This window comes from Argentina silus, assembly GCF_951799395.1.
Source record: "Argentina silus genome assembly, chromosome: 19".
In the NCBI taxonomy this organism is placed as follows: domain Eukaryota; kingdom Metazoa; phylum Chordata; class Actinopteri; order Argentiniformes; family Argentinidae; genus Argentina; species Argentina silus.
In genome coordinates, this window is record NC_139673.1 from 3877489 (window position 1) to 3897488 (window position 20000).

At 47.4% G+C, this 20000-nt stretch overlaps 2 protein-coding genes across 4 annotated transcripts in view; one reads left to right on the top strand and one right to left on the bottom strand.

Annotated features, from left to right (window-relative positions):
* whamm (WASP homolog associated with actin, golgi membranes and microtubules) overlaps window positions 1-3103 on the top strand; it is an 11336-nt gene extending 8233 nt beyond the window's left edge. Inside the window, exons 8-11 of one of the 2 annotated variants that reach the window (XM_083691194.1) lie at window positions 43-138; window positions 586-1006; window positions 1450-1607; window positions 1897-3103. In XM_083691194.1, the coding sequence (XP_083547320.1) occupies window positions 43-138; window positions 586-1006; window positions 1450-1607; window positions 1897-2058 (837 nt within the window). In that variant the 3' untranslated portion in view covers window positions 2059-3103. Of the gene's footprint in view, window positions 139-585; window positions 1007-1449; window positions 1608-1896 lie in introns of those variants that run through there. The other variant, XM_083691195.1, reaches the window with a different exon arrangement.
* Window positions 3104-5871: 2768 nt separating this feature from the next.
* The window catches only part of homer2 (homer scaffold protein 2), a 34292-nt gene continuing 20163 nt past the window's right edge, over window positions 5872-20000 (bottom strand). For both annotated transcript variants that reach the window (XM_083690942.1, XM_083690943.1), the window contains exons 3-9: window positions 18908-19039; window positions 18366-18458; window positions 16956-17095; window positions 15555-15711; window positions 14399-14509; window positions 10556-10636; window positions 5872-8127 (exon numbers count right to left, since the gene is read on the bottom strand). In XM_083690942.1, coding sequence (XP_083547068.1) covers window positions 7939-8127; window positions 10556-10636; window positions 14399-14509; window positions 15555-15711; window positions 16956-17095; window positions 18366-18458; window positions 18908-19039 — 903 coding nt within the window. In that variant the 3' untranslated portion in view covers window positions 5872-7938. The remainder of the gene's footprint in view (window positions 8128-10555; window positions 10637-14398; window positions 14510-15554; window positions 15712-16955; window positions 17096-18365; window positions 18459-18907; window positions 19040-20000) is intronic.

A 20000-nucleotide genomic window follows, 5' to 3' on the forward strand; every position in this document is an offset into this window, starting at 1 on the left:
CTGTCATGCTACCTGTCTCTCCCTCTCTCCTTGTCCCTACAGAAGCGAGAGAGGAGGAAAGAGGAGGATCAGCAGAGGAAGGAGTGGGTGGACCAGGAAAGGGAGAGGACCCTGAGTAGACTACGTTCCTTCAGAGAGGTGAATCTCTCTCTCTCTCTTTCTCCCTTTACTGTTTCCCTCTCCCACCCCCCCGTCTCTCTCTCTCTCTCTCTCTCTCTCTCTCTCTCTCTCTCTCCTCTCTCCCCTACGCCCTCTCTCTCTCTCTACTCTGTCTCTCTCTCTACTCTGTCTCTCTCTCTCTCCCTTCAATAAAGCCTAAGCAGTCTCTTCCCCCCCCTGACTGAGTCTCTCTGGTACATTCCCTAAGCAACCCACTCCTTCATTTACTCTCTGTGCGTCAGAGGCACAGCTGTGTGTGTGTGTGTGTGTGTGTGTGTGTGTGTGTGTGTGTGTGTGTGTGTGTGTGTGTGTGTGTGTGGGTGTGTGTGTGTGTGTGTGTGTGTGTGTGTGTGTGTGTGTGTGTGATGTGTGCCTGTATGTATTTCTCAAATAGTTTCCTCTCCTCTCCTCCTATCTTTCCCCCAGAAGCGACAGGGCCAGTATGTCCTGAAGACCCCTCGCTCAAGGATGGCTTCCAGAGAGACCATGTGTTCAGACCCCTCCCAGCCACTGTCAATCATCAGCTTGGGCCCCTCCACTTCCCCTGCTCCCAGAAAGACCCCCAAGAAACAGACCCCCAAACCAAAAGACATCCCCATTCAAATCTATGCCCCGCCACCGCCACCGCCACCTCCTTCAGCGCCAGCAACGACCCCCGGAGCAGCCACTCCCGCCCAGACCTCCGCACCTCCCCCACCTCCTCCTCCCCCACCTCCTCCTCCCCCACCCCTGCCTCCTCCCCCTCCCCCTGCCCTCGACCCCTCCCAGAGCGAGGCTGGGGACATCCCCATGCCTCTGAGGGAGGCTGCTCCCTTCCCCGCCAAGAACACCCTCAAACAGAACCTAGGTGAGAACGGAGAACAGCCGTAAAGGTCCAGATGAGACCTGAATGTTAACTGGCGAGGCAGAGCCGTTTGTTGTGTAAACAAACCGTGTTGCGGCGGTGAAAATAAGGAGGCGGTGTTAAGCCACCCTCGGATGGGAAATGAAGGACACCACTTAGAGAGATAAGGTGTTTCTATTGAGGGAAAACCAACGTGTTTAGGCTTCACAGCCTTTGTCAGGTTTTTCCATCAGCTCCATGGAAGCATAAAAGCTGTTATTTTGTCCTTCGTTTGTCCTTAGAGGGCCTCCATACCTCTTCCATGACTAGTCTGCTCCTCCACTCATGCACCTTGGTTGGACTATAAAGTCAAGTCAGTTATATATGTGTGTGTGTGTGTCTGTGTGTGTCCGTGTATGTGTGTGTGTGTGTGTGTGTGTCCGTGTGTGTGTGTGTCCATCTCCCAGGTACCATGGATGAGGTGTTGGCCTCGTTGCAGCGCGGTCAGATCCAGCTTCGTCGGGTCCAGCCCCCAGCTCCCCCTGGCCCTGGCGGGGCCCGCCCTGGTGGTGACATGAGGGCCAGCATCATGTCTGCCATCAGACAAGGGGTCTTACTCAAGAAGGTGAGCCATGCTATGTCATGTAGCAAACATCACGATCCATCTCTATTTTACTCCCTTTACTGGAAGTTATTCTGTGCCTGGGACCTACAGGGTGTGTAGGCTTCTGTTCCAGCCCAGCACAAGCACATCTGATTGTAGTCACTGATAGTTTCAACCACTATTCTACGGGCGGGTCCCCTTTTTTTTTGCGTTTTCCTGTATGGAACTAATTCTGCTTCGACTAAACTACACACGTTTTTGCACCTGATCTAAATGGACAATAAAGCTTTTTTGATGTTTGAACTTGTAGATGCGGCCGCCCCGCCCGGCGTTCCAGGGGGGCCAAGACTCAGACCTGGAGCGCAGCATCAAGGAGGCCATGCAGAGGATGAAGAGGGTCTCTGCTGACTCAGACGATGAAGACGAGGACGGAGGAGAGGAAGAGATGCAGTCGGAGGATTGGGACAACTGAGTGCTCAGACGTACACAGACATACTGTAAACCCATAGTGTCTATCAATCTATAATCAATAAGGTTAACCGTCAATCCTGTTTTGCAGTTGTGCAGGTTTACGTTTCTGAGTTTGATTGTTTAACACTACAATGCTCTGCTAAAATCAGTAACTGTAGCACCTTCTTTGGCTAAGGTTTGAATTTGAAGCCGTTTTCTCTCTGAAAGCTTCAACAAATTCATGGTTTTCAGGGCTTTTGTGTTTGCATATTAACCTGAGGACTTGACATTGAAGTATTGTCTCATGAATGAATTATGCAGCATGAAGTAACTGTTGAGAGCTGAGAACTGTTTTTAATTTTGTCTTATTACACGTAATGTTTATGGTATTACATTACATATATGCTCTGTTTTAACATTGTCTGTCTGTCTGTCTGTGTGTGTGTGTCTGTGTGTTTTTGAATTAGGAAATTGGGTTGAATGACTTTGTCACCGAAAGAGGTGTAATCCTGTCTTTATGGTGTAATCCTGTCTTTCCGACAATGCCATCATAACTCAGATGACCCAATAAACCATGGATATTGGTCTTTGCCCTTTACGAATGAATGGAATGAGCTCTGCCCAGTTTAGTGCCACCCATAATAGTAAGGCTGTGGGTTGAAGTCACCTGTAGGCACAGATCTAACATCAGGTTACCCTTCCCCAACCCAACCCAAATTAGGGAGTATGTGTGTGTTTGGGGAGGGGGGGGGTGATAAAATGAGCCTAGATCAGTGTCTAGAGGCGACATCATCCTTTGCCTTGAACAGACTCACCACTGGTGTTGCGCCCGTGACTGCACTTGATTTGTTTGGACTTTGTTACGAGGAGATGAGGGTAATGACAGAGCATTGGAGAGCACTGATTATGTTGTTGCTGTATTTGTGTTGGTTGTACTGAACACTACCTGTTTCTGTTTATACCCCTTTTCTTTGTTTTGTAAGCCAAGGTCATAAAACTATGCTCAAGTGCCTTTTGGATCATGTAATTCATCATACGAATGCCATTCACCAATAAAAGAGTTGTTGAATACAGTTATGTTGTGTTGCTGATTTAATATATGAAGTTTGCAGGACTATAATATCCAGGTAAGAGAAGGGTTTTTTAACTGGCTGGGATAAACTAACTCAAACTCACTCAAACTCACTCAAACTAACTCAGACTCACTCAAACTCATTCAAACTCTAACTCAGACTCACTCAAACTCATTCAAACTCACTCAAACTCACTCAGACTCACTCAAACTCATTCAAACTCTAACTCAGACTCACTCAAACTCACTCAGACTCACTCAAACTCATTCAAACTCACTCAAACTCACTCGCTGAAGACAATCGTGGCCAGAAACAGTTGTTACATTATTTCCATGAGCAGAATCACAGGAAAAGAAACGCTTCATGTGGACTCATTGTAACGCATGGTTTGATACCATTCCTTATTCCATTCCATGCATTACAACCAGCCTCCCCTGAGCCTGACCCATCAGAGTTGTTTAAGGAAAGGTGTCAAGGAGAGGAGCCCTATACCAGGTAGAAATAGGGTCCGCTCAGTCCCACTGGGTAACAGACATAGCTTCAACATGGTGGTACAATTATGTTTTCCACATAGCTAACGTGTGCAACAGTCACTGTTACAGTAACTGAACATTCAAAATATAACGGAATAACGGAACACGGAACACGCCTTAACTTAGAATATCTGTTCTGTACGTTATTCTAACTTTATGGTCCTAGCAGCAGCCTCTCTAGCAGTATGTGTCCCCCCCACCTCCCCTCCCAGCCCTTCCCCACCCCCCCACCCCCCCCCCCAGCCCTTCATGATTAGGCATATTCAGCTCTATCTACTCGGGGAGCTCTGTGTAACAGAGTAATGATGATGACTGTTTCAATAGCATCTTATTTCCTGGGCTCGCTGTGTATCACTATATCCTTTCATTAGTCAACTGTGTGTTTGTTAGAGTGTGTGTGTGGTATGTGTGTGTGGTGTGTGTGTGTTCAAATGTGTGTTTGTTATAGTGTGTGTGTTGTGTGTGTTTGTGTGTATGTGTGTGTGTTCAAATGTGTGTTCGTTAGAGTGTGTGTGTGGTGTGTGTGTTTAAATGTGTGTTTATTATAGTGTGTGTTTGTGTGTATGTGTGTGTTCAAATGTGTGTTTGTTAGAGAGTGTGTGTGTGTGTGCTGGCGCCCCCGGGTGACAGAAGGGACACACACGTCGGTAGGAAGCAGGAACACACCGCAGGTGTCGGGTAAACCCCACCGACCCACCGAGCGGCGACGAGAAATCCCGGCAGCCGGCGTTACTATGGCAACAGATCTCCAGTCCGCGGCCTACAGTGCCATCTCTAGACACACACACACACACAAACACACACACACACACACACACACACTGCAGCACCTCTTTTAATGATGTTTTACCAACTCGCCCACTCACCACCTATCACACAATGAGCCCTGCATGCAGGGAGGGGGGGGAGACAGACAGACAGATAGCAAGAGACTGAGGGAAAGAGAGATGGAGACATGCACTGAGAGAGAGAGAGAGAGAGAGAGAGAGAGAAAGAGAGAGAGATTGCTGCTTGTCTTAGCCTGCCATCTCCCTGCCGTGAGGTTGTGTGTCCATAATGATGGTAAAGTGGTGAGACTATATTCATCCACTGCAAAGCGGTGTCAGTAAAAGTGATGAAAACATGATTGCTCTTTTGTACCATCCCTGGAGTGGATCAGCTCCAGTACGTCTGATGATGGACTCTCCTGACCCCCAGCCCCTGCTCCTCGTGACACAACCACCGCCGGTCTCTTCCTCTCAGTGTGGGTAATGGAAACAAACTGAAGCAAAAAAAGGTTTCCAGGGAAACAACCAAGGATGATTGACGATGGACCGTAATTAAATATCCATCATTCCGTCATTCCGGGGACTCTGGACATGTCCATTTCACACTCAATCATTTACATAGCCGCTTACAACAAGAGTTAGATCAATACGGGAGTGTGTGGGATCAAGTTGCCTTGGCAACGTGTCCTCCGATTCCGCAACAGCAGCCGTTTCCGCGGCGAGATGATGTGGGAAAACCGGGGGTTGCCGCGTCCCGATAGTCTAACACGGTTACGTCTCCTTGTCTCCTTCCTTTCATCTGCGTTCATCTGAGAGCACAGGATCGGATACGCGCGTACCCAGGTAGGCGTGAAAGCAAGCAACAAATCTCTTTTCACCCCCCGATCTGAGCTGTCAGATCAGTGCAGATGAAGTGAAGGAGAGGCGTGGAGAGGAAGCCGCTTCTTTTGACTTTTGAGAAGTTGGGAGTTCAGTCCGACTCCCCCTCACCTCATACAAACTGAGAGAGCACTGGTGGAAGCAGGGGAGTTTACACACCACTCCACACCACCACGCAGAGCCTCCGTTCGTTATACATTATGTATAATACATAATGTATAATGAACTCTGTTCATTATACATTACAGCAGTACTGAGCTGGAACCAGGGGAGGCTGGTGGAGGTAGAAATCGGAGGACGGGCTCCTTGTAATGCATGGAACGGAATGGGGAATGGCATCGTACACTCTGCTGGTGGAGGTAGAAATCGGAGGACGGGTTCACTGTAAAGGATGGATTACAATGAGCCCATCCTCAGATTTTCGGCCTCCACCAGCCTCCACTGGCTGAAACATATTGTGCCTCTCTGCAGCGTTGCAATGTGATGTTACAACATGTCCTGATGTTAAACAGAGAATAATGAGTCACATATCGTTGTGGTTTCATGTGTAGTTGCTATTGAAAAGAGAGACAATGAACACACATTGTAATTAAACTATATTTTAACAATTGTCAATTCTATATGGTACAATATTCAACAGCAGGAGTCACAAAAAAGGATAGGAGTCATTTGTTGACAGGAAGGACATGTGTTGTTGTTGTTCTGATGACCCTCCTGGAAGTCTGTGTTCTTGTAGGATGAACAGTAGGTTTACAGGGAGAAAGGAAGGACAAAAAGCAGAAGTCCTTCTGTAGACAGCTCCATCTTGTGAAAACAATTCTATCACAACAGTGATAGAAAATATACACTTATAGCATGATAGTGTTTTCCCACAAATATTCCATTACAAGATGTCCCTTTGATATCGATATTCAAATACAGCAACAGTGCTGCATACTAAAAAGATAGACTTCACACATCTTTAAAAAACGGAGAAACTATTATATGACCCCACCACGATCCCAAAATAATCTATTATAAAAAGTTTGAGGCCAGAAAATTGGTACATATACTGTACATTATACTTGTAGAGAAACAGACTTGTACGTTAAGGTAATGTTGTTCATATATTGGGTAAGTACTCTAAAGAGACTAGCTGAGAATTCAAATAGGCACCGACATAAAGAAATTTGCAAAACAAACAGAAAACAAAATAAAGACTCTTATAGGTTTGTATTGAAGGCCTATACCATCTGTTGTTCAAATAAAGTACACTTTCACATTATTTCACCCGCCTAGCAGCAGACAACAAAGTCCCTCACCCCAAGAAAATCACCACCATAGGAAAAAAAATAAAAGAACAAAAGTCTTGTGGGAAGCACATATCCTCTACGTGAGCAACAGACATCATTCTTTTTCTACAAATTAACAAAAAAAAAAAAAAAAAAAATCTCTGTTATCAGACATGCAAAATCCTTTGAACACTGCACTCGTTACAAATGGGTTTTTCTACTATAGTTTTGGGTGTCTCTGGTTTCGTTTATTTCCGGAGGAGGTTTATTTTCTTATGCACATACAATTTTGTAGACTGTGTACCCAAAGATCCACCAAACTGTTTCTGGAATTCTCTTTGTAGTTACTAAACCAGCGCCTGTTCTATTCTCCCCCTTCGCGGTTCTCATTTGATCGTTTAATCATCTCAGAGGGACCTCAACGTCCATACGACCAGCTTCTCTACCTGAGCCAGCTGGTCTGTTTTCTGACTATCAATTCAAACAGACATTCAATCGCCTTCAATTCCCTTTCCTCAGCCAAGGTTTTTTTGCGCTGTTGACATATTACCAAAGGAATCCATAATAAATATAATATAATTTGTTTTTTTTTCAGAGAAATATCAAAGCTAGTTTGTTACTATGGTGATGGTCATCACTCTGGTTCTGGCCGGTTCTCTTCGCCAGGTGGGGGCGACCCCGCCCTGAGGCACTTTGTGACACGGCCGAATGTCATGTATGTGCATATTATCTCACGAGTACAAACTGTCAATCAAACACACCTGAGATCAACGTGAAGCAATAACAAGGACAGTCTTTACAAAAAAAATCGTCATCTCTAATTTCATGAGGTGGCCAGGAGGATTAAGATCAATTATTACTTTACTGCATTCGTTTTTTTTTTTTTTTGTGTTTTTATTTTTTACATTAGCCCTTTAAACCCCTTTCTTGCCTCACTTTGCACAGACTGGCGGTACAGAACTCCGGCAGCCATTAGAACTCCGGCAACCCTAACCCTAACCCTAACCCAGACAACCTAAGAACCCTCCACCTGTTCTAGAACCCATTTCCCCCCACAGAGACAGATCAGTAACCAGTGTGGCTCTGGATTCTGTTCCAGAATGCTGACACACGAGATGGAACCATCAGGTGGAGCATTCCAGTCCCTGCCCTCGCTTCCCTGCTTCTCTCCTTCTCTCCTTCCCTCTCTCTCTCTCTCTCTCTCTCTCCCTCCTTCCCCCTCTTTCCCTTCCTTCTTACTGTAGAGTTTGTTTATAGCTGATTGTTTCGGTGTGGACTCCACTTTGGGGTAGTGGGGTGCCACAGAGTCCTGGCCTGAAGACATAATAGATTCTCCATAACTAACCTCTCCCCTCCAGCTCTCTCCCTCCCCCGCCTCCTCAGTTATCCACCCCCAGCTTGGACAGCCCCTGCCTGAACTCGTGGAGCTCATCAATCTTGCCGTCCAGGACATCCATGAACTTCTTCAGCTCTCCCTTCATGTGGCCCTGCTTGTGCTGACTGTCCTCAATGTCCCCCTGAAGACCGCCTATCCTCTCCTCCAGGTCTTTGTTTTTCACCTCCTCAGCCTGGGGACACAGACACATTACAACGTGAGCAGCTGAAGACAGTATTACATTGAAACAGCAAGCGATTCAGCTTACAGGCTAAGGGTATCTTATTTCATTGAATAAGGGTGAAATACTCCATGCCTTGGGCTACGTGTGCGTATCATCGGTTAAGCCATGCGTTATCTCAATGAGAGATTTGCAGGGGAAAAAACAAGTTAATCACATGCATATCAAGTCAAGATTCAGTCCTAAGTGAAGCCATTTGAGGGGTCAAAAGGTGATCAGGGTATGACACCCTATAATGTTAAAAACAGACAAAAGCATGTCATAAGGGAGGCATAAGCATGTCATAAGGGAGGCATAAGCATGTCATAAGGCCGACATAGGGGCTTGAGATGAGGCTACAAGTGTGGTGCCAGTGAGGCCATCGGGGGGAGGGGGGGGCAAAAATAGGAGGTCTAAAATGGTGGCATTCGCCAGCTGACTCCTGCAACCTGATCTCCGTGTAGGGTTCCTCCTCTCAATAGAGGGAGCCGGCCCCGTGAGCACAGAGCTAGAACCCATCCAGCCACCAACCTTTTATAATAATAATAATAATATTATAATAACGTTAACTTATAGACCACTTGAAAACCATTTAGAGAATTGATGGAACAGTCAAAGCCACTCAGACCGGAGGATCGGTGTGCCCAATATGGCAGGGGAGGGAGTGTGATGCATAATTGCCATAGCGATAGCAATTGTCGCATGAGTTTAATGTGGCCCTACTGATTCACTAAGCGTTCGCACCACGGTGAAAATTGCACCCGTTTTCTTTTTTCTTTTTTTTACACAGGAAATTACACGTAGAAGGTAGAGCAAAACAAAGAGGTTCCAAATAAAGAATACGTTATGGAGGGAGACAATTAAATAAAACACACATTAAAACAATTTCATGTTCAGTTTTGTTTTTGATGACTTATCCCATTTTGAGAACAAAAATGGTGCGAAAATGCTTAGTGAATCAGGCCCAGAGAAAGGAGAAAGGAGCATTATTCTAATATGCCGAGCCAGGGAACGTGGAGTTCTATCATCTCTATTTCTATGGCTGCTTATTGACTGGAGGGTCTCTGGGGCATTGTTGCTAAAGGAAGGGGTATTTGAGGCCCGCCATTGTTGATTTGATTTCTCTCCTCAGTCTGTGAAGCACGAGCCTCTTTGCCAGATTAGTTTCTGCTTTTGCATCCCATGTAGTTACGAGTTGGCAAAGGCAGGAACAGATCTGGCAACCAGGCTTCAAGCAGAAATACTAGAGGAATGCCATTGTTGGTTTTATTTCCCTCCGTACCCAGTACCCATAATGCCTAGCACCACATGCATGACAGCTTGGATGATGAAATCACACTGTGAGTCAGTCAGAAACAGGGAGGGAGGAGAGCGTCTCTATCGATACAGCTCACATCAGACTCAGCCGTGCAGGCAGGCACAATGTCACTACTACAAGGCTGGCAGCTCGGGTTTTAATCAGTCACAGAGATACTTTGATGAATGGGAGAAGCTAAAAACAGGGACGAGGATAACAGGTGTTTTTCTGTTGCCGTGTGGAATGAACATGAATCAATGCGGTCTCAGGGTTTTCTGTCAACAATGGAATCTCACACCTATCTGAGCCTCCAACACACATCCTCATGCTCTCGGATCGGAGAGCTGAAATGTTCCGAGCCTAGCCTCTTCTATGACAGATAGCTGTCACCAAACGTCTCATGGATCCTTCAGCTGTTTCCGTAATCAGTCTAGTGGTTAGATTAGGTCCCAATCCCGTCTTAGTGAAAGAAGAAGACCACTCTTTATACTCAAGAGCAGACCCCCAGAGAGAGAGAGCGCTGGGATTGGAATTGTTACCATTGTGAAGAATTCAACCTTTTTACCAACGTGGAACAGGAGAGCATTTTAATACCAGGGCTGATCATATCAGCCTAACCTTTTAACATGATTCATAAGTATTATTAATAGGACACAAAAGGACTGATATTAATAGTGACACTAACAATGGAACCAATTATAACCTCTTAAAAAATACAATGAACACTGTAATTACAGAGAGAGGTGTGTGTGCGTGTGTGTGAGTGAGTGTGTGTGGGTGTGTGGGTGTGTGTGTGAACATGACTGGGACAGTGAATCACCAGCCTGAGGCAGAATGAAATGATCTTGTTCTCCATCTCCTCAATGAGAGAAAAAAACCTGTGAAAAAACTGATGTCACAGTGACATCAAGAGAAGACAAGGGAGCAACCTCTACCTGTGTGTGTGTGTTTGTGCGCGTGTGTGTGTGTGTGTGTTTTATCCTGATCGTTGATGCTTAGTCCCAAAACAACCCCTTACTCCCTCATGAGCTGAGGGTTAGGAGGTCAGTGCTTAGGGGTTAAGGGTCAGGGGTGAGGGGTGAGGGGTCAGGGTTGTTGGCCTACCTGTAGTTTCTCAGTGATGCTCTCACACTCGGCCATCAGCTGAGGGATTATCTCTGCTTGCTTCCTCAGGTTCTCCAGTTCCTGTTGAAGACACATTCAGCCACACATTCCATCAAACCCGTATCACAAGTTGTCACACACACACACAGCTACAGAACAGCGAAGTTACCTATTGCAGATAAGGAGGCAGATGATAGCATCTATACAGCACAGACAACACTAAAGGGGCTCTTAAATGCATATTGCTCACCCGTCTCATTAGCCTAGCATTAAGAGCTCTCTCATAATGACTGTGATGAGAGGATAAGCTGCACATGCTACGCTAGCTATCTGTCCCCCCCCCACCCCCCACCCCTTTCCTCTGTCCTCAGACAAGCACATCAAAGTTAGCCGTTTGCGCTCTTAGCAAAGTTAGCGAATTGCTAATTGGACAGCTCTTTGAAGCGGCCCTGAGCAGCTTCCCTCCGCCAGGACACGGCTGGCTGGGCCCGGGGCCCGGGGCCGGGGTCAACACCACGGAGGAAGCTGCAATAATTCATGGTCACGTTTTTAATTGCTGGAGTTCAGCTGCTGCGGACTGTGGAGGGGGGAGAGAGACAGAGAGAGAGAGAGAGAGAGAGAGAGATGGGAGACTGTGGTGGTGAGTCATTCTCCTCCGTGGCCAAGGCAGATGAGACACTGCTGCTTCGGCATGCACATACGGCTCACAATGAGAGCTTGTTTAGCGAGACCCTTGGTGAGTGTTACTGCTGACTCAGAGGACAGCCGAGAGAGAAGCTGGAGTCAGATGAGGAACTCAGCTCATTTGATAGCCAATCGTTCTGCATCAGCCAGCTTGTCTTTCCAAACAACATCGTGAGGCAAGGTAAGGATGTAGCTTTGTCGAAGGCAGAAATGCAGGGGTCAGGGGTCAGGTACCAAGGCCACTGCAGTCAGGAACGAGGAAGCACACTCGCATCTCTGGCTAACACTAACCCTGCCAATTCTTTTCTTTTTCTTTTTCTTTCCTTTTTTAGGGCATTTCTGCTTTATTGGGATAGAGAAGGATGGGAGAGAGAGAGAGGAGGGATGACATGACGATAGGTCGAGGGTCCGAATCGGACCAGGAACCTTGCGGTTACGTGGTAAGCGCATTAGTATGCTACGCCACTAAGCACCCCTGTCAATCCTAAGTTATCCTACCACATCAATGCAGTCACAAGGCCCATTGAGGACGCTCAGACCCTCATTCTGCATATTCAGGGAGAGTGAACGGCTTAAGTTATCTTATCTGGTGTGGTATGCCTTTACACCAGTGTAAAGAGACATACTTTACCACTCAACCCTGATGATCCTAATCTTCTCTCTATTCTGTCCCTGGGGACTCTCTGGTCTAATGACCCGGGACAATAGCAGAGAAAAGAGGCTGCTTAGAGCGAGAGAGAGAGAGAGAGAGAGAGAGAGAGAGAGAGAGAGTGTGTCTGGCTGTCTCTGCCTCAATTGTAGGCCTATTGTTGCCTTACCTTACAGGCCAGCCAAGGTCCCTGAAATGGATCCAATAGATACATTAAGGATTTTAAACCACATTGGGAGAAAAATGGAAGTTTAATAAAAAGGTGTTACTTTTAACAAACAAACGTTTTAGCAGGCATAACCATTATTATGAGTGCTTTACTAGCTGAAAACCAGTTGGTTCTTAATGCCAGATAAGCTCTCTGTATTAAACTTCCACTTTCCTCCGAGAGTAGCTAAACATATCGTGTCGATCTCCGAGCGCCACGCAAGATGGCGAGCTGAATAAGCCCCCTGCCAGAAGCTTGAAAGAGACACATGCTGTTAGTAAGAGAAAGAGAGGGATAGAGAGAGAGAGAGAGGGAGGGAGAGAGAGAGAGAGAGAGAGAGAGAGAGGGAGAGAGAGAGAGAGAGAGAGAGAAGGAGAGAGAGAGAGAAAGAGAAAAAGAGAGAGAGAGAAAGAGAGAGAGAGAGAGAGAAGGGGGGAGAGGGAGAGAGAGAAAGAGAGAGAGAGAGAGGGAGAGAGAGAGAGAGAGGGAGAGGGAGAGGGAGGGAGAGAGAGAAAGAGAGAGAGGTAAAGTAAAGGAGAGAGAGTGAGAGACGAAGTGAGACAGCAATTAAGCCGGAGAGAGGGGGGGGGGGGGGGGGGTCAGTAAGCTTGTGAGAGACGCAGGGGACGGGCAGAAATCAACGCTAATTAAATATTTGTCTGCAGGACAGAAACAGCATTTAGCCATTAACAAGCCGAGGTCAAAATGGCGCGTGGCCTATACAGTATTGTCATTAGAGCTAACACAGCCGTCAGGCCCACAGGGCGGGAAAAGACACCGCTGAACCGCTATTGTGTGGCAGGTAGGCAGAGGTGACATGAAGACAATGCTACCGGCTAAGGTAGAGGGCACAGACATTAAAATAAAACAAATCTGATATCACTGAAAAAATTACGAGCCAGTGATTGATTTAAAGGGACATTTTTTTTTTACCTCAAAATCATTGTCCAGATCATCTTACGAACGTGAGGGCATGTGAAAGAGGCTTTCTGTGGACCAAATGAGGATTCTACCCTCAGTGATATATTTGGGGGTAATCACATGGTTTTGAAAACTACAAGGAGCATTAGGGGGGGAGTGAGATTACAGTTCCCAAATTAGCTACTGCGTGGTTTGTTTACATCCATAAGCGTTTACTAACGTACATCTTAGCTTAGACGCCCCTCCGTGGCTGGCTATGTGCGTTATAGGATTTCATAATTCAGACATTTGACTTCCTAGTCCGATAAAAGGCTTTTCTTGCTTTTTAAAAAAATAAATAATAATTCCTATTTAGACAACAAAGACCACTTATAACTTGCTGTTGAGTCATGGTAACCATTGATGAAATGTTCCTTTAACATTCCCAGAGACCAGTGGAGGCTGGTGGAGGTAGAAATCGGAGGACGGGCTCATTGTCCTCAGTCCATTCATTACAATGAGCCCGTCATCCGATTTCTCCCTCCACCAGCCTCCACTACCAGAGACATACTCCAAGGTCTTACGGCCCACAAACAAAGAGGTATAGAAGACCACACTAAACACAGTATTAGCCCTTTAAAAAACACTGACGACAGCAGAATCCTTTCTAGGACATGAAAAACCATACAATCACTTTAGGTAGCAGTGATGTTCGTGTTGAACTGAGCAGGTGAGAAGAGGCTCTGGAGGGAAAACTAATCCTCCAGATCCAGAATGACACAGACTTCTAAAGGGCCTACAACAATAACTATCACCTTCTATTGGAGAGTAATCACTCCCTCTGGGACAATGAAAGAGGGAGGGAGATGGGAGAGAGAGGGAGAGAGAGAGAGGGGAAGAGGGGAAGAGGGGGAGAGAGAGAAAGAGAGAGAGAGAGAGAATGAGAGAGAGAGAGAGAGGAAGAGAGAGAAAGAGAGAGACAGAGATACAGTGACAGTGTGATTAAATGAGAGAGAAAGAGAGAGAGAGAGAGAGAGAGAGAGAGAGGGAGGGAGGGAGGGAGGAGAGGCATGGAGGGTTAGACTAGAGACACGAGAGGCAACGCAGTGGGAGTGCCATGGTCCGACACCGCTGATCTCAGTTTCCATCCTGAGGGTTGAGGACAGGACCTGGGGAGGGACAGCTGATCCCAGACCTGTACCTCAGCAGAACATGACACTGCTGTCTCTACCCAAACACACTGAGGCAGCTTTGCTCTGAGGAGGGAGCCGATCAAGACCCTGATACCACTGGGCCACTTCAGTGTGTGTGTGCGTGTGTGTGTGTGTGTGTGTGTGTTTGTGTTTGTGTGTGTGTGTGTGTGTGTGTGTGTGTGTGTGTGTGTGTGTGTCTCTCATCTCACCTGCTCTTTGTCCTGTAGTTCTGTCTCCAGCTCCTGCACTCGTATGGTCAGCTGGGTGTTCCTCTCTTTCTCCTGGCTGGCCTCATTACACTGGGCTTCCAGCTCTGCAATCTATAGAGGGAGAGAGAGGGAGAGAGAGAGAGCGAGAGAGAGAGAGCGAGAGAGAGAGAGAGAGAGAGAAAGAAATAATGAGAGCGAAATAATGAGAGAAAGAGAGAGAATGAGAGAATACCGCTCACAATAACCAAAACATTTCCATGGTGACAGCAGAAAGCAGAAACCAAAAACAATATTGTAAACATCACACAACAATGATATGCTTCTTGATTTTGATCGTTATGTAAAGCGTGCGTGATTAAACACTGTATCAATCTATACAAGGACAACAAAGAGAGGAGTCTCTTTTCAACCCAGTCCGAACCGCACATCAGCCCACATTGATTATGAAACTGAAATGACACTATTTATAGTGTAGCTGGCAGGGGGCCAACAGCACTGGTCTCTGGCTGGTGAGAACACAACAGCTGATCTAATGTACTATTTGCTGGAGAGCAGGGGAGGCAGAAATCGGAGGACGGGCTCATTGTAATGCACGGCACGGAATAAGGAATGGTAAACAATGAGCCCGTCCTCCGATTTCTACCTCCACCAGCCTCCCCTGACGGAGAGAGGCCGACAGTGCAGGAGCTGCGATTACCACACAGTGCTGTTAAGTGTACAGTCCCAGAGGAGGATTCTGCTGTACATTCTGCCCACTCCAACACGAACATGGCTTGTTCTGTATATTTCTGTTCTAGCAGGATATACTATACGAGGTTACCCTTCCCTTCCCTGGTCTAAGTCATCATTTCCTCCAGTAGAACTCTGACTTGCTGTTTCTGAGTCACCTTCCTGGTCCTCTGTGGCTCAGTTGGTAGAGCATGGATGCTAGGAAAGCTAAGAGTTGTGGGTTTGTTTCCCGCTGGGACCTTGAATCTAGACTAACAAAGCGTATATATGTACGTATCCCCGAGACACTATAAAAGCATCAGCTAAAAGGTATGGATTTGTGTCATGTCGAGCTCCGGTTGAAACAGTGTTGTTATTCCCGTGGCTTGAGGTGACAACAGTCGCTGTGGTAACCATTCCCCGGGAGGAGGGGGCTGGAGGCTGTCACCTTTTCCCTGAGTGTGTCGCTCTCCTCCTTGCAGGTGTTGAGCTGTTTCTTCCAGCTCTCCACGTTGGCGGAGGACTCCTGCAGCGCGTCCACCAGCCGCGCATTGCTGTCCGTCAGAGTCTGCAGCTCCGTCTCCCACTTCTTGGCATTGGTGTTGCTGGGAGACCACAGAGCGAGAGAGAGATGGGGGGAGGGGGGGAGGGAGAGAGAGAGAGAGAGAGGGGGGAGAGAGAGAGAGGGGGGGGGGGGGTGTGAGAGAGAAAGAGAGAGAGGAGAAGGAGGGAAAGAGAGAGAGACCAAAGGAGAGAGAGAGTAGGAGGAGAAGGAGGGAGGGAGGGAGGTGGAGAGGGAGAGAGAGCGAGAGAGAGAGAGAGAGGGAGAGAGAGAATTATCGTTCAACTTCAGGCTGAAGAGCTATGGCATCAACCTACCTCCAGCCTTTCCCCCCTGATAAACACCAATGTGCCTCAAATGTCAGGTCCTTCCAGCCGCCTTAGAGGGGAGCAGGCTGCTCTATCAGTGAGTAATGCTATGCAGCACTGATAAAGTACTTTGCTCTGCCAGAGGGACCTGAACGTCTTTCCCCTCAGTGGAAGTGTGCGTGACACGGCAGCAGGGTTAAAGTGGTTGTGATGTACATTCAGTATGCATGGCTGTGCCCTTCTGTATCAGGGGAGGCCGGTGGATGGAGAAATGGGGAAAAAGGACAGGCTCATTGTAATGCATGGGACGGAACAAGGAATGGTATCAAACACGTGTACCACAGTCAGCCTCCCCTGTTCTGTATGCACGGGTGGGTTTCGGTGTGCTCTGTTCTACTCCAGTGCGGACAGATCCTCACCACAGCCTTGAGGAGCATCAGACCCAACTGCTAGGCTGGCACAGCTTGTGTGTCACTCCCTAGCTCCATTTTTTGGACTGAACTTTATCAAAGGACAATAAGAAGTGAAACTTTCCTTTTTAAGGTTTTTTGAAGTGTGGCAGTCCCACTCTCGTATTTTTTTTTTTTTTTTATTGGACAGAGGCAGTCGAGAAAGACAGAAAAGTAAGGAGGAGAGGATAATACTGAAAAATGTATGCACTCATTGCAATGTAAGTCACTTTGGATAAAAGCGTCAGCTAATGGCATGTATATATTATATATTAGGGTATGTCAGCAGGGCATGGGCCGGATTCTAACCCATGGCGACATGGGCATATGTGGCACTGTTGGCCGTGGTGCTAGACCACTGGACCACGCCAGGCCCCGTTCATATCATAAAGTGACGGGAACAAAATTAATTAATTCATGTTGTGGATACAGTCTACTGAGTACTGCTGAATGGGCTGTGGTCCACTGAGTACTACTGTGGTCTGCTGAGTACTGCTGAATGGGCCGTGGTGCGGACCGCCCCCGCCTACCTCTGCTCCACGGCGGTCTTGAGCCGGTCATTCTCACTCTTCAGCACGGCGGCCTCAGGACCCGTGTGAGAGATCTTCTCATCGTCCGTCCCGTTGATGCTGGACGCCTGGTTGGACGAGGGGGTGTCGCGGCCAGACTCCTGGAGGGGGGGGGGGAAGAAAGAGAGAATTGGAGGAGAAGAAAGAAGGAGAAAGCCAGGGTAATGGGGAAAGAGATCAGAGAGAGAGAAAGGTACAATTACACATCTCTCTTAACTTCGGCTATAAGATTCAAACACCTGGATGAAGGGAAAAGACAATGAAAAACATCTGACGCTATGACTTTGGTGGACTTGACCTTTGACCTATGAGGACCGGACCCTTTGGATACCACAAACAGTAGATACCGAACAAGGCTCACACAATGGCTCACAGGCATGTCTGTTCTCATGGGAACCGAGCCCGTCCTCCGATGTCTACCTCCACCAGCCTCCACTGTCCTTCCCTGGCGTGCAGCACCATAGCACCATAGCACCATAGCACCATAGCACCCACCACTCATCAGCTATCAGCGTGGAGAGGTGAGAAGGGAGCCTGGCCAGAATAGATCTCATCATATGGCAGAGCAGCTTTCTGAGTCGGAGGCTGAGTCCTGCCATCTGTAGTTACCAGTTGGACAGCACTGAGCAGACCTGGCAGAGCCTGACAGGCTGGGTGAAAAGGGTAGACATCTCAGATAATCCTCTGCCCCTCCATATCGAAGTGCAGCAGGAGTTTGTGTGATTAACCTCAGCTAATGTGTCCAAAAAACACCTTCAGCTGAGGAGAATAATGTCAAGTTCAAATGGAGAGTATTGGAGCTTAACTAGGAGGGGAATGTGTGTTCTTTACTTAGTTAAATTATGAATTGCATAATGAAACGTCTCTCTCCCTCCCTCCCTCTCCCTCCCTCCCTCTCTCTCTCTCTCTCTCCCTCCCCCCCTCTCTCCCTCCCCCTCCCTCCCTCTCTCCCTCCCTCCCTCCCTCCCTCTATTTACAGCCTCAGTAGATGGTAGATGATCTGTCTCTGCAGCGCCTGCCAGGTGATAAGTGATTCCCTGTCACCTTTGACCCCCAGTGTAACTTTACTTAACCCTAGTCATTCATTACTGACCATGTGGTGTGTGTGTGTGTGTGTGTGTGTGTGTGTGTGTGTGTGTGTGTGTGTGTGTGTGTGTAGTACAGTATGCAGCTGGGCCAACTCAGTTATATTGGAAGGCTAGAGGATAAATGCAATGCATTGTGAATGGTTAACAGGTTCCAGAAAGGGAGACTGATTAGGGTCAGCTGAAGGCCACAGTAGGGATTCGTCTGAGACAGTGTTTCTCTGGCGAGGTAAACAGTTCATTTACCTGGGAGTGGTTACTCTGGCGAGGTAAACAGTTCATTTACCTGGGAGTGGTTACTCGACGTCTCCATCTTCTCTTGAGACTTGTCCCTCGCTAGTTTGGCTGCGTCTTTTACCTCCTGGAATTTCTCGGCAAACTGAAATAAGATGAGAACATACATTGCTTTTTAAAGAAAACGTCACGTAAAAAAAACATCATGAGAGGAAAAACTATGCATGACACTGAGAATAACATCAACTCAGCGGTGGGTGAAATGAGAGATCGACTATCAAATGGAAAGGTTAACACTGGGAACGGCAACTGATGACTTTTTAACAACCTACCCCTTATGTCTTTTTCATGGTTTCGTAATGTTGTGTTTAAATTGAGGCTGTGTAACAGAAGCCAACCTGATGTGATCTGAGATAGAAATTCTACCAACAGTTCATGCAGGATAAAACCCCTTGAGATGAGTCATCCTGTCTGCGAGGTTGGTCCCAAGACAAGAACAGACAGAACATCCGGACTGTAGCAAATAAACAAAAACACAAACAAACAAGCTTTCCGTTCTTCTCGGGGGGTCGTGACTCGGGGGTCGTGACTGACCTTGGCAAGATGCTGCTCCGAGGCGAAGCCCAGGCCGAACACAGTGTTCGCTCTGCTGTCCGCCCATTGGCCAAACTTCTGAGACGTCTTGGTGAAGGTCATGTTGGGCGTGATGGTGCTGTTGATGATCACCTGTGAGGAGAAAACACACCAAACTTCACTTCACAAGATTCGGCCAGAGGAAAGAGTCTGAGGTACCACCGGCTACTGTACTGTTCAGCTTGGGTTGGCTCCATTCATAAATGACATGGTTTGGGACTGGCGTGAGTGAGTGAGTGAGTGAGTGAGTGAGTGAATGAGTGAGTGAGTGAGTGAGTGAGTGAGTGAGTGAGTGAGTGAGTGAGTGGATAGGTGAGTGAGTGAGTGAGTGAGTGAGTGGATAGGTGAGTGAGTGAGTGAGTGAGTGAGTGGATAGGTGAGTGAGTGAGTGAGTGAGTGAGTGAGTGAGTGGATAGGTGAGTGAGTGAGTGAGTGAGTGAGTGAGTGAGTGAGTGGATAGGTGAGTGAGTGAGTGAGTGAGTGAGTGGATAGGTGAGTGAGTGAGTGAGTGAGTGAGTGAGTGGATAGGTGAGTGAGTGAGTGAGTGAGTGAGTGAGTGGATAGGTGAGTGAGTGAGTGGATAGGTGAGTGAGTGAGTGAGTGAGTGAGTGGATAGGTGAGTGAGTGAGTGAGTGAGTGAGTGGATAGGTGAGTGAGTGAGTGAGTGAGTGGATAGGTGAGTGAGTGAGTGAGTGAGTGGATAGGTGAGTGAGTGAGTGGATAGGTGAGTGAGTGGATAGGTGAGTGAGTGAGTGAGTGAGTGAGTGGATAGGTGAGTGAGTGGATAGGTGAGTGAGTGAGTGAGTGAGTGAGTGAGTGGATAGGTGAGTGAGTGAGTGGATAGGTGAGTGAGTGAGTGGATAGGTGAGTGAGTGAGTGAGTGGATAGGTGAGTGAGTGAGTGAGTGAGTGAGTGAGTGAGTGAGTGGATAGGTGAGTGAGTGAGTGGATAGGTGAGTGAGTGAGTGAGAGAGAGAGAGAGTGGATAGGTGAGTGAGTGAGTGACGATAACGCATCTGTTGATTTAGACAGATAAGCTGCAATACACTTCAGAG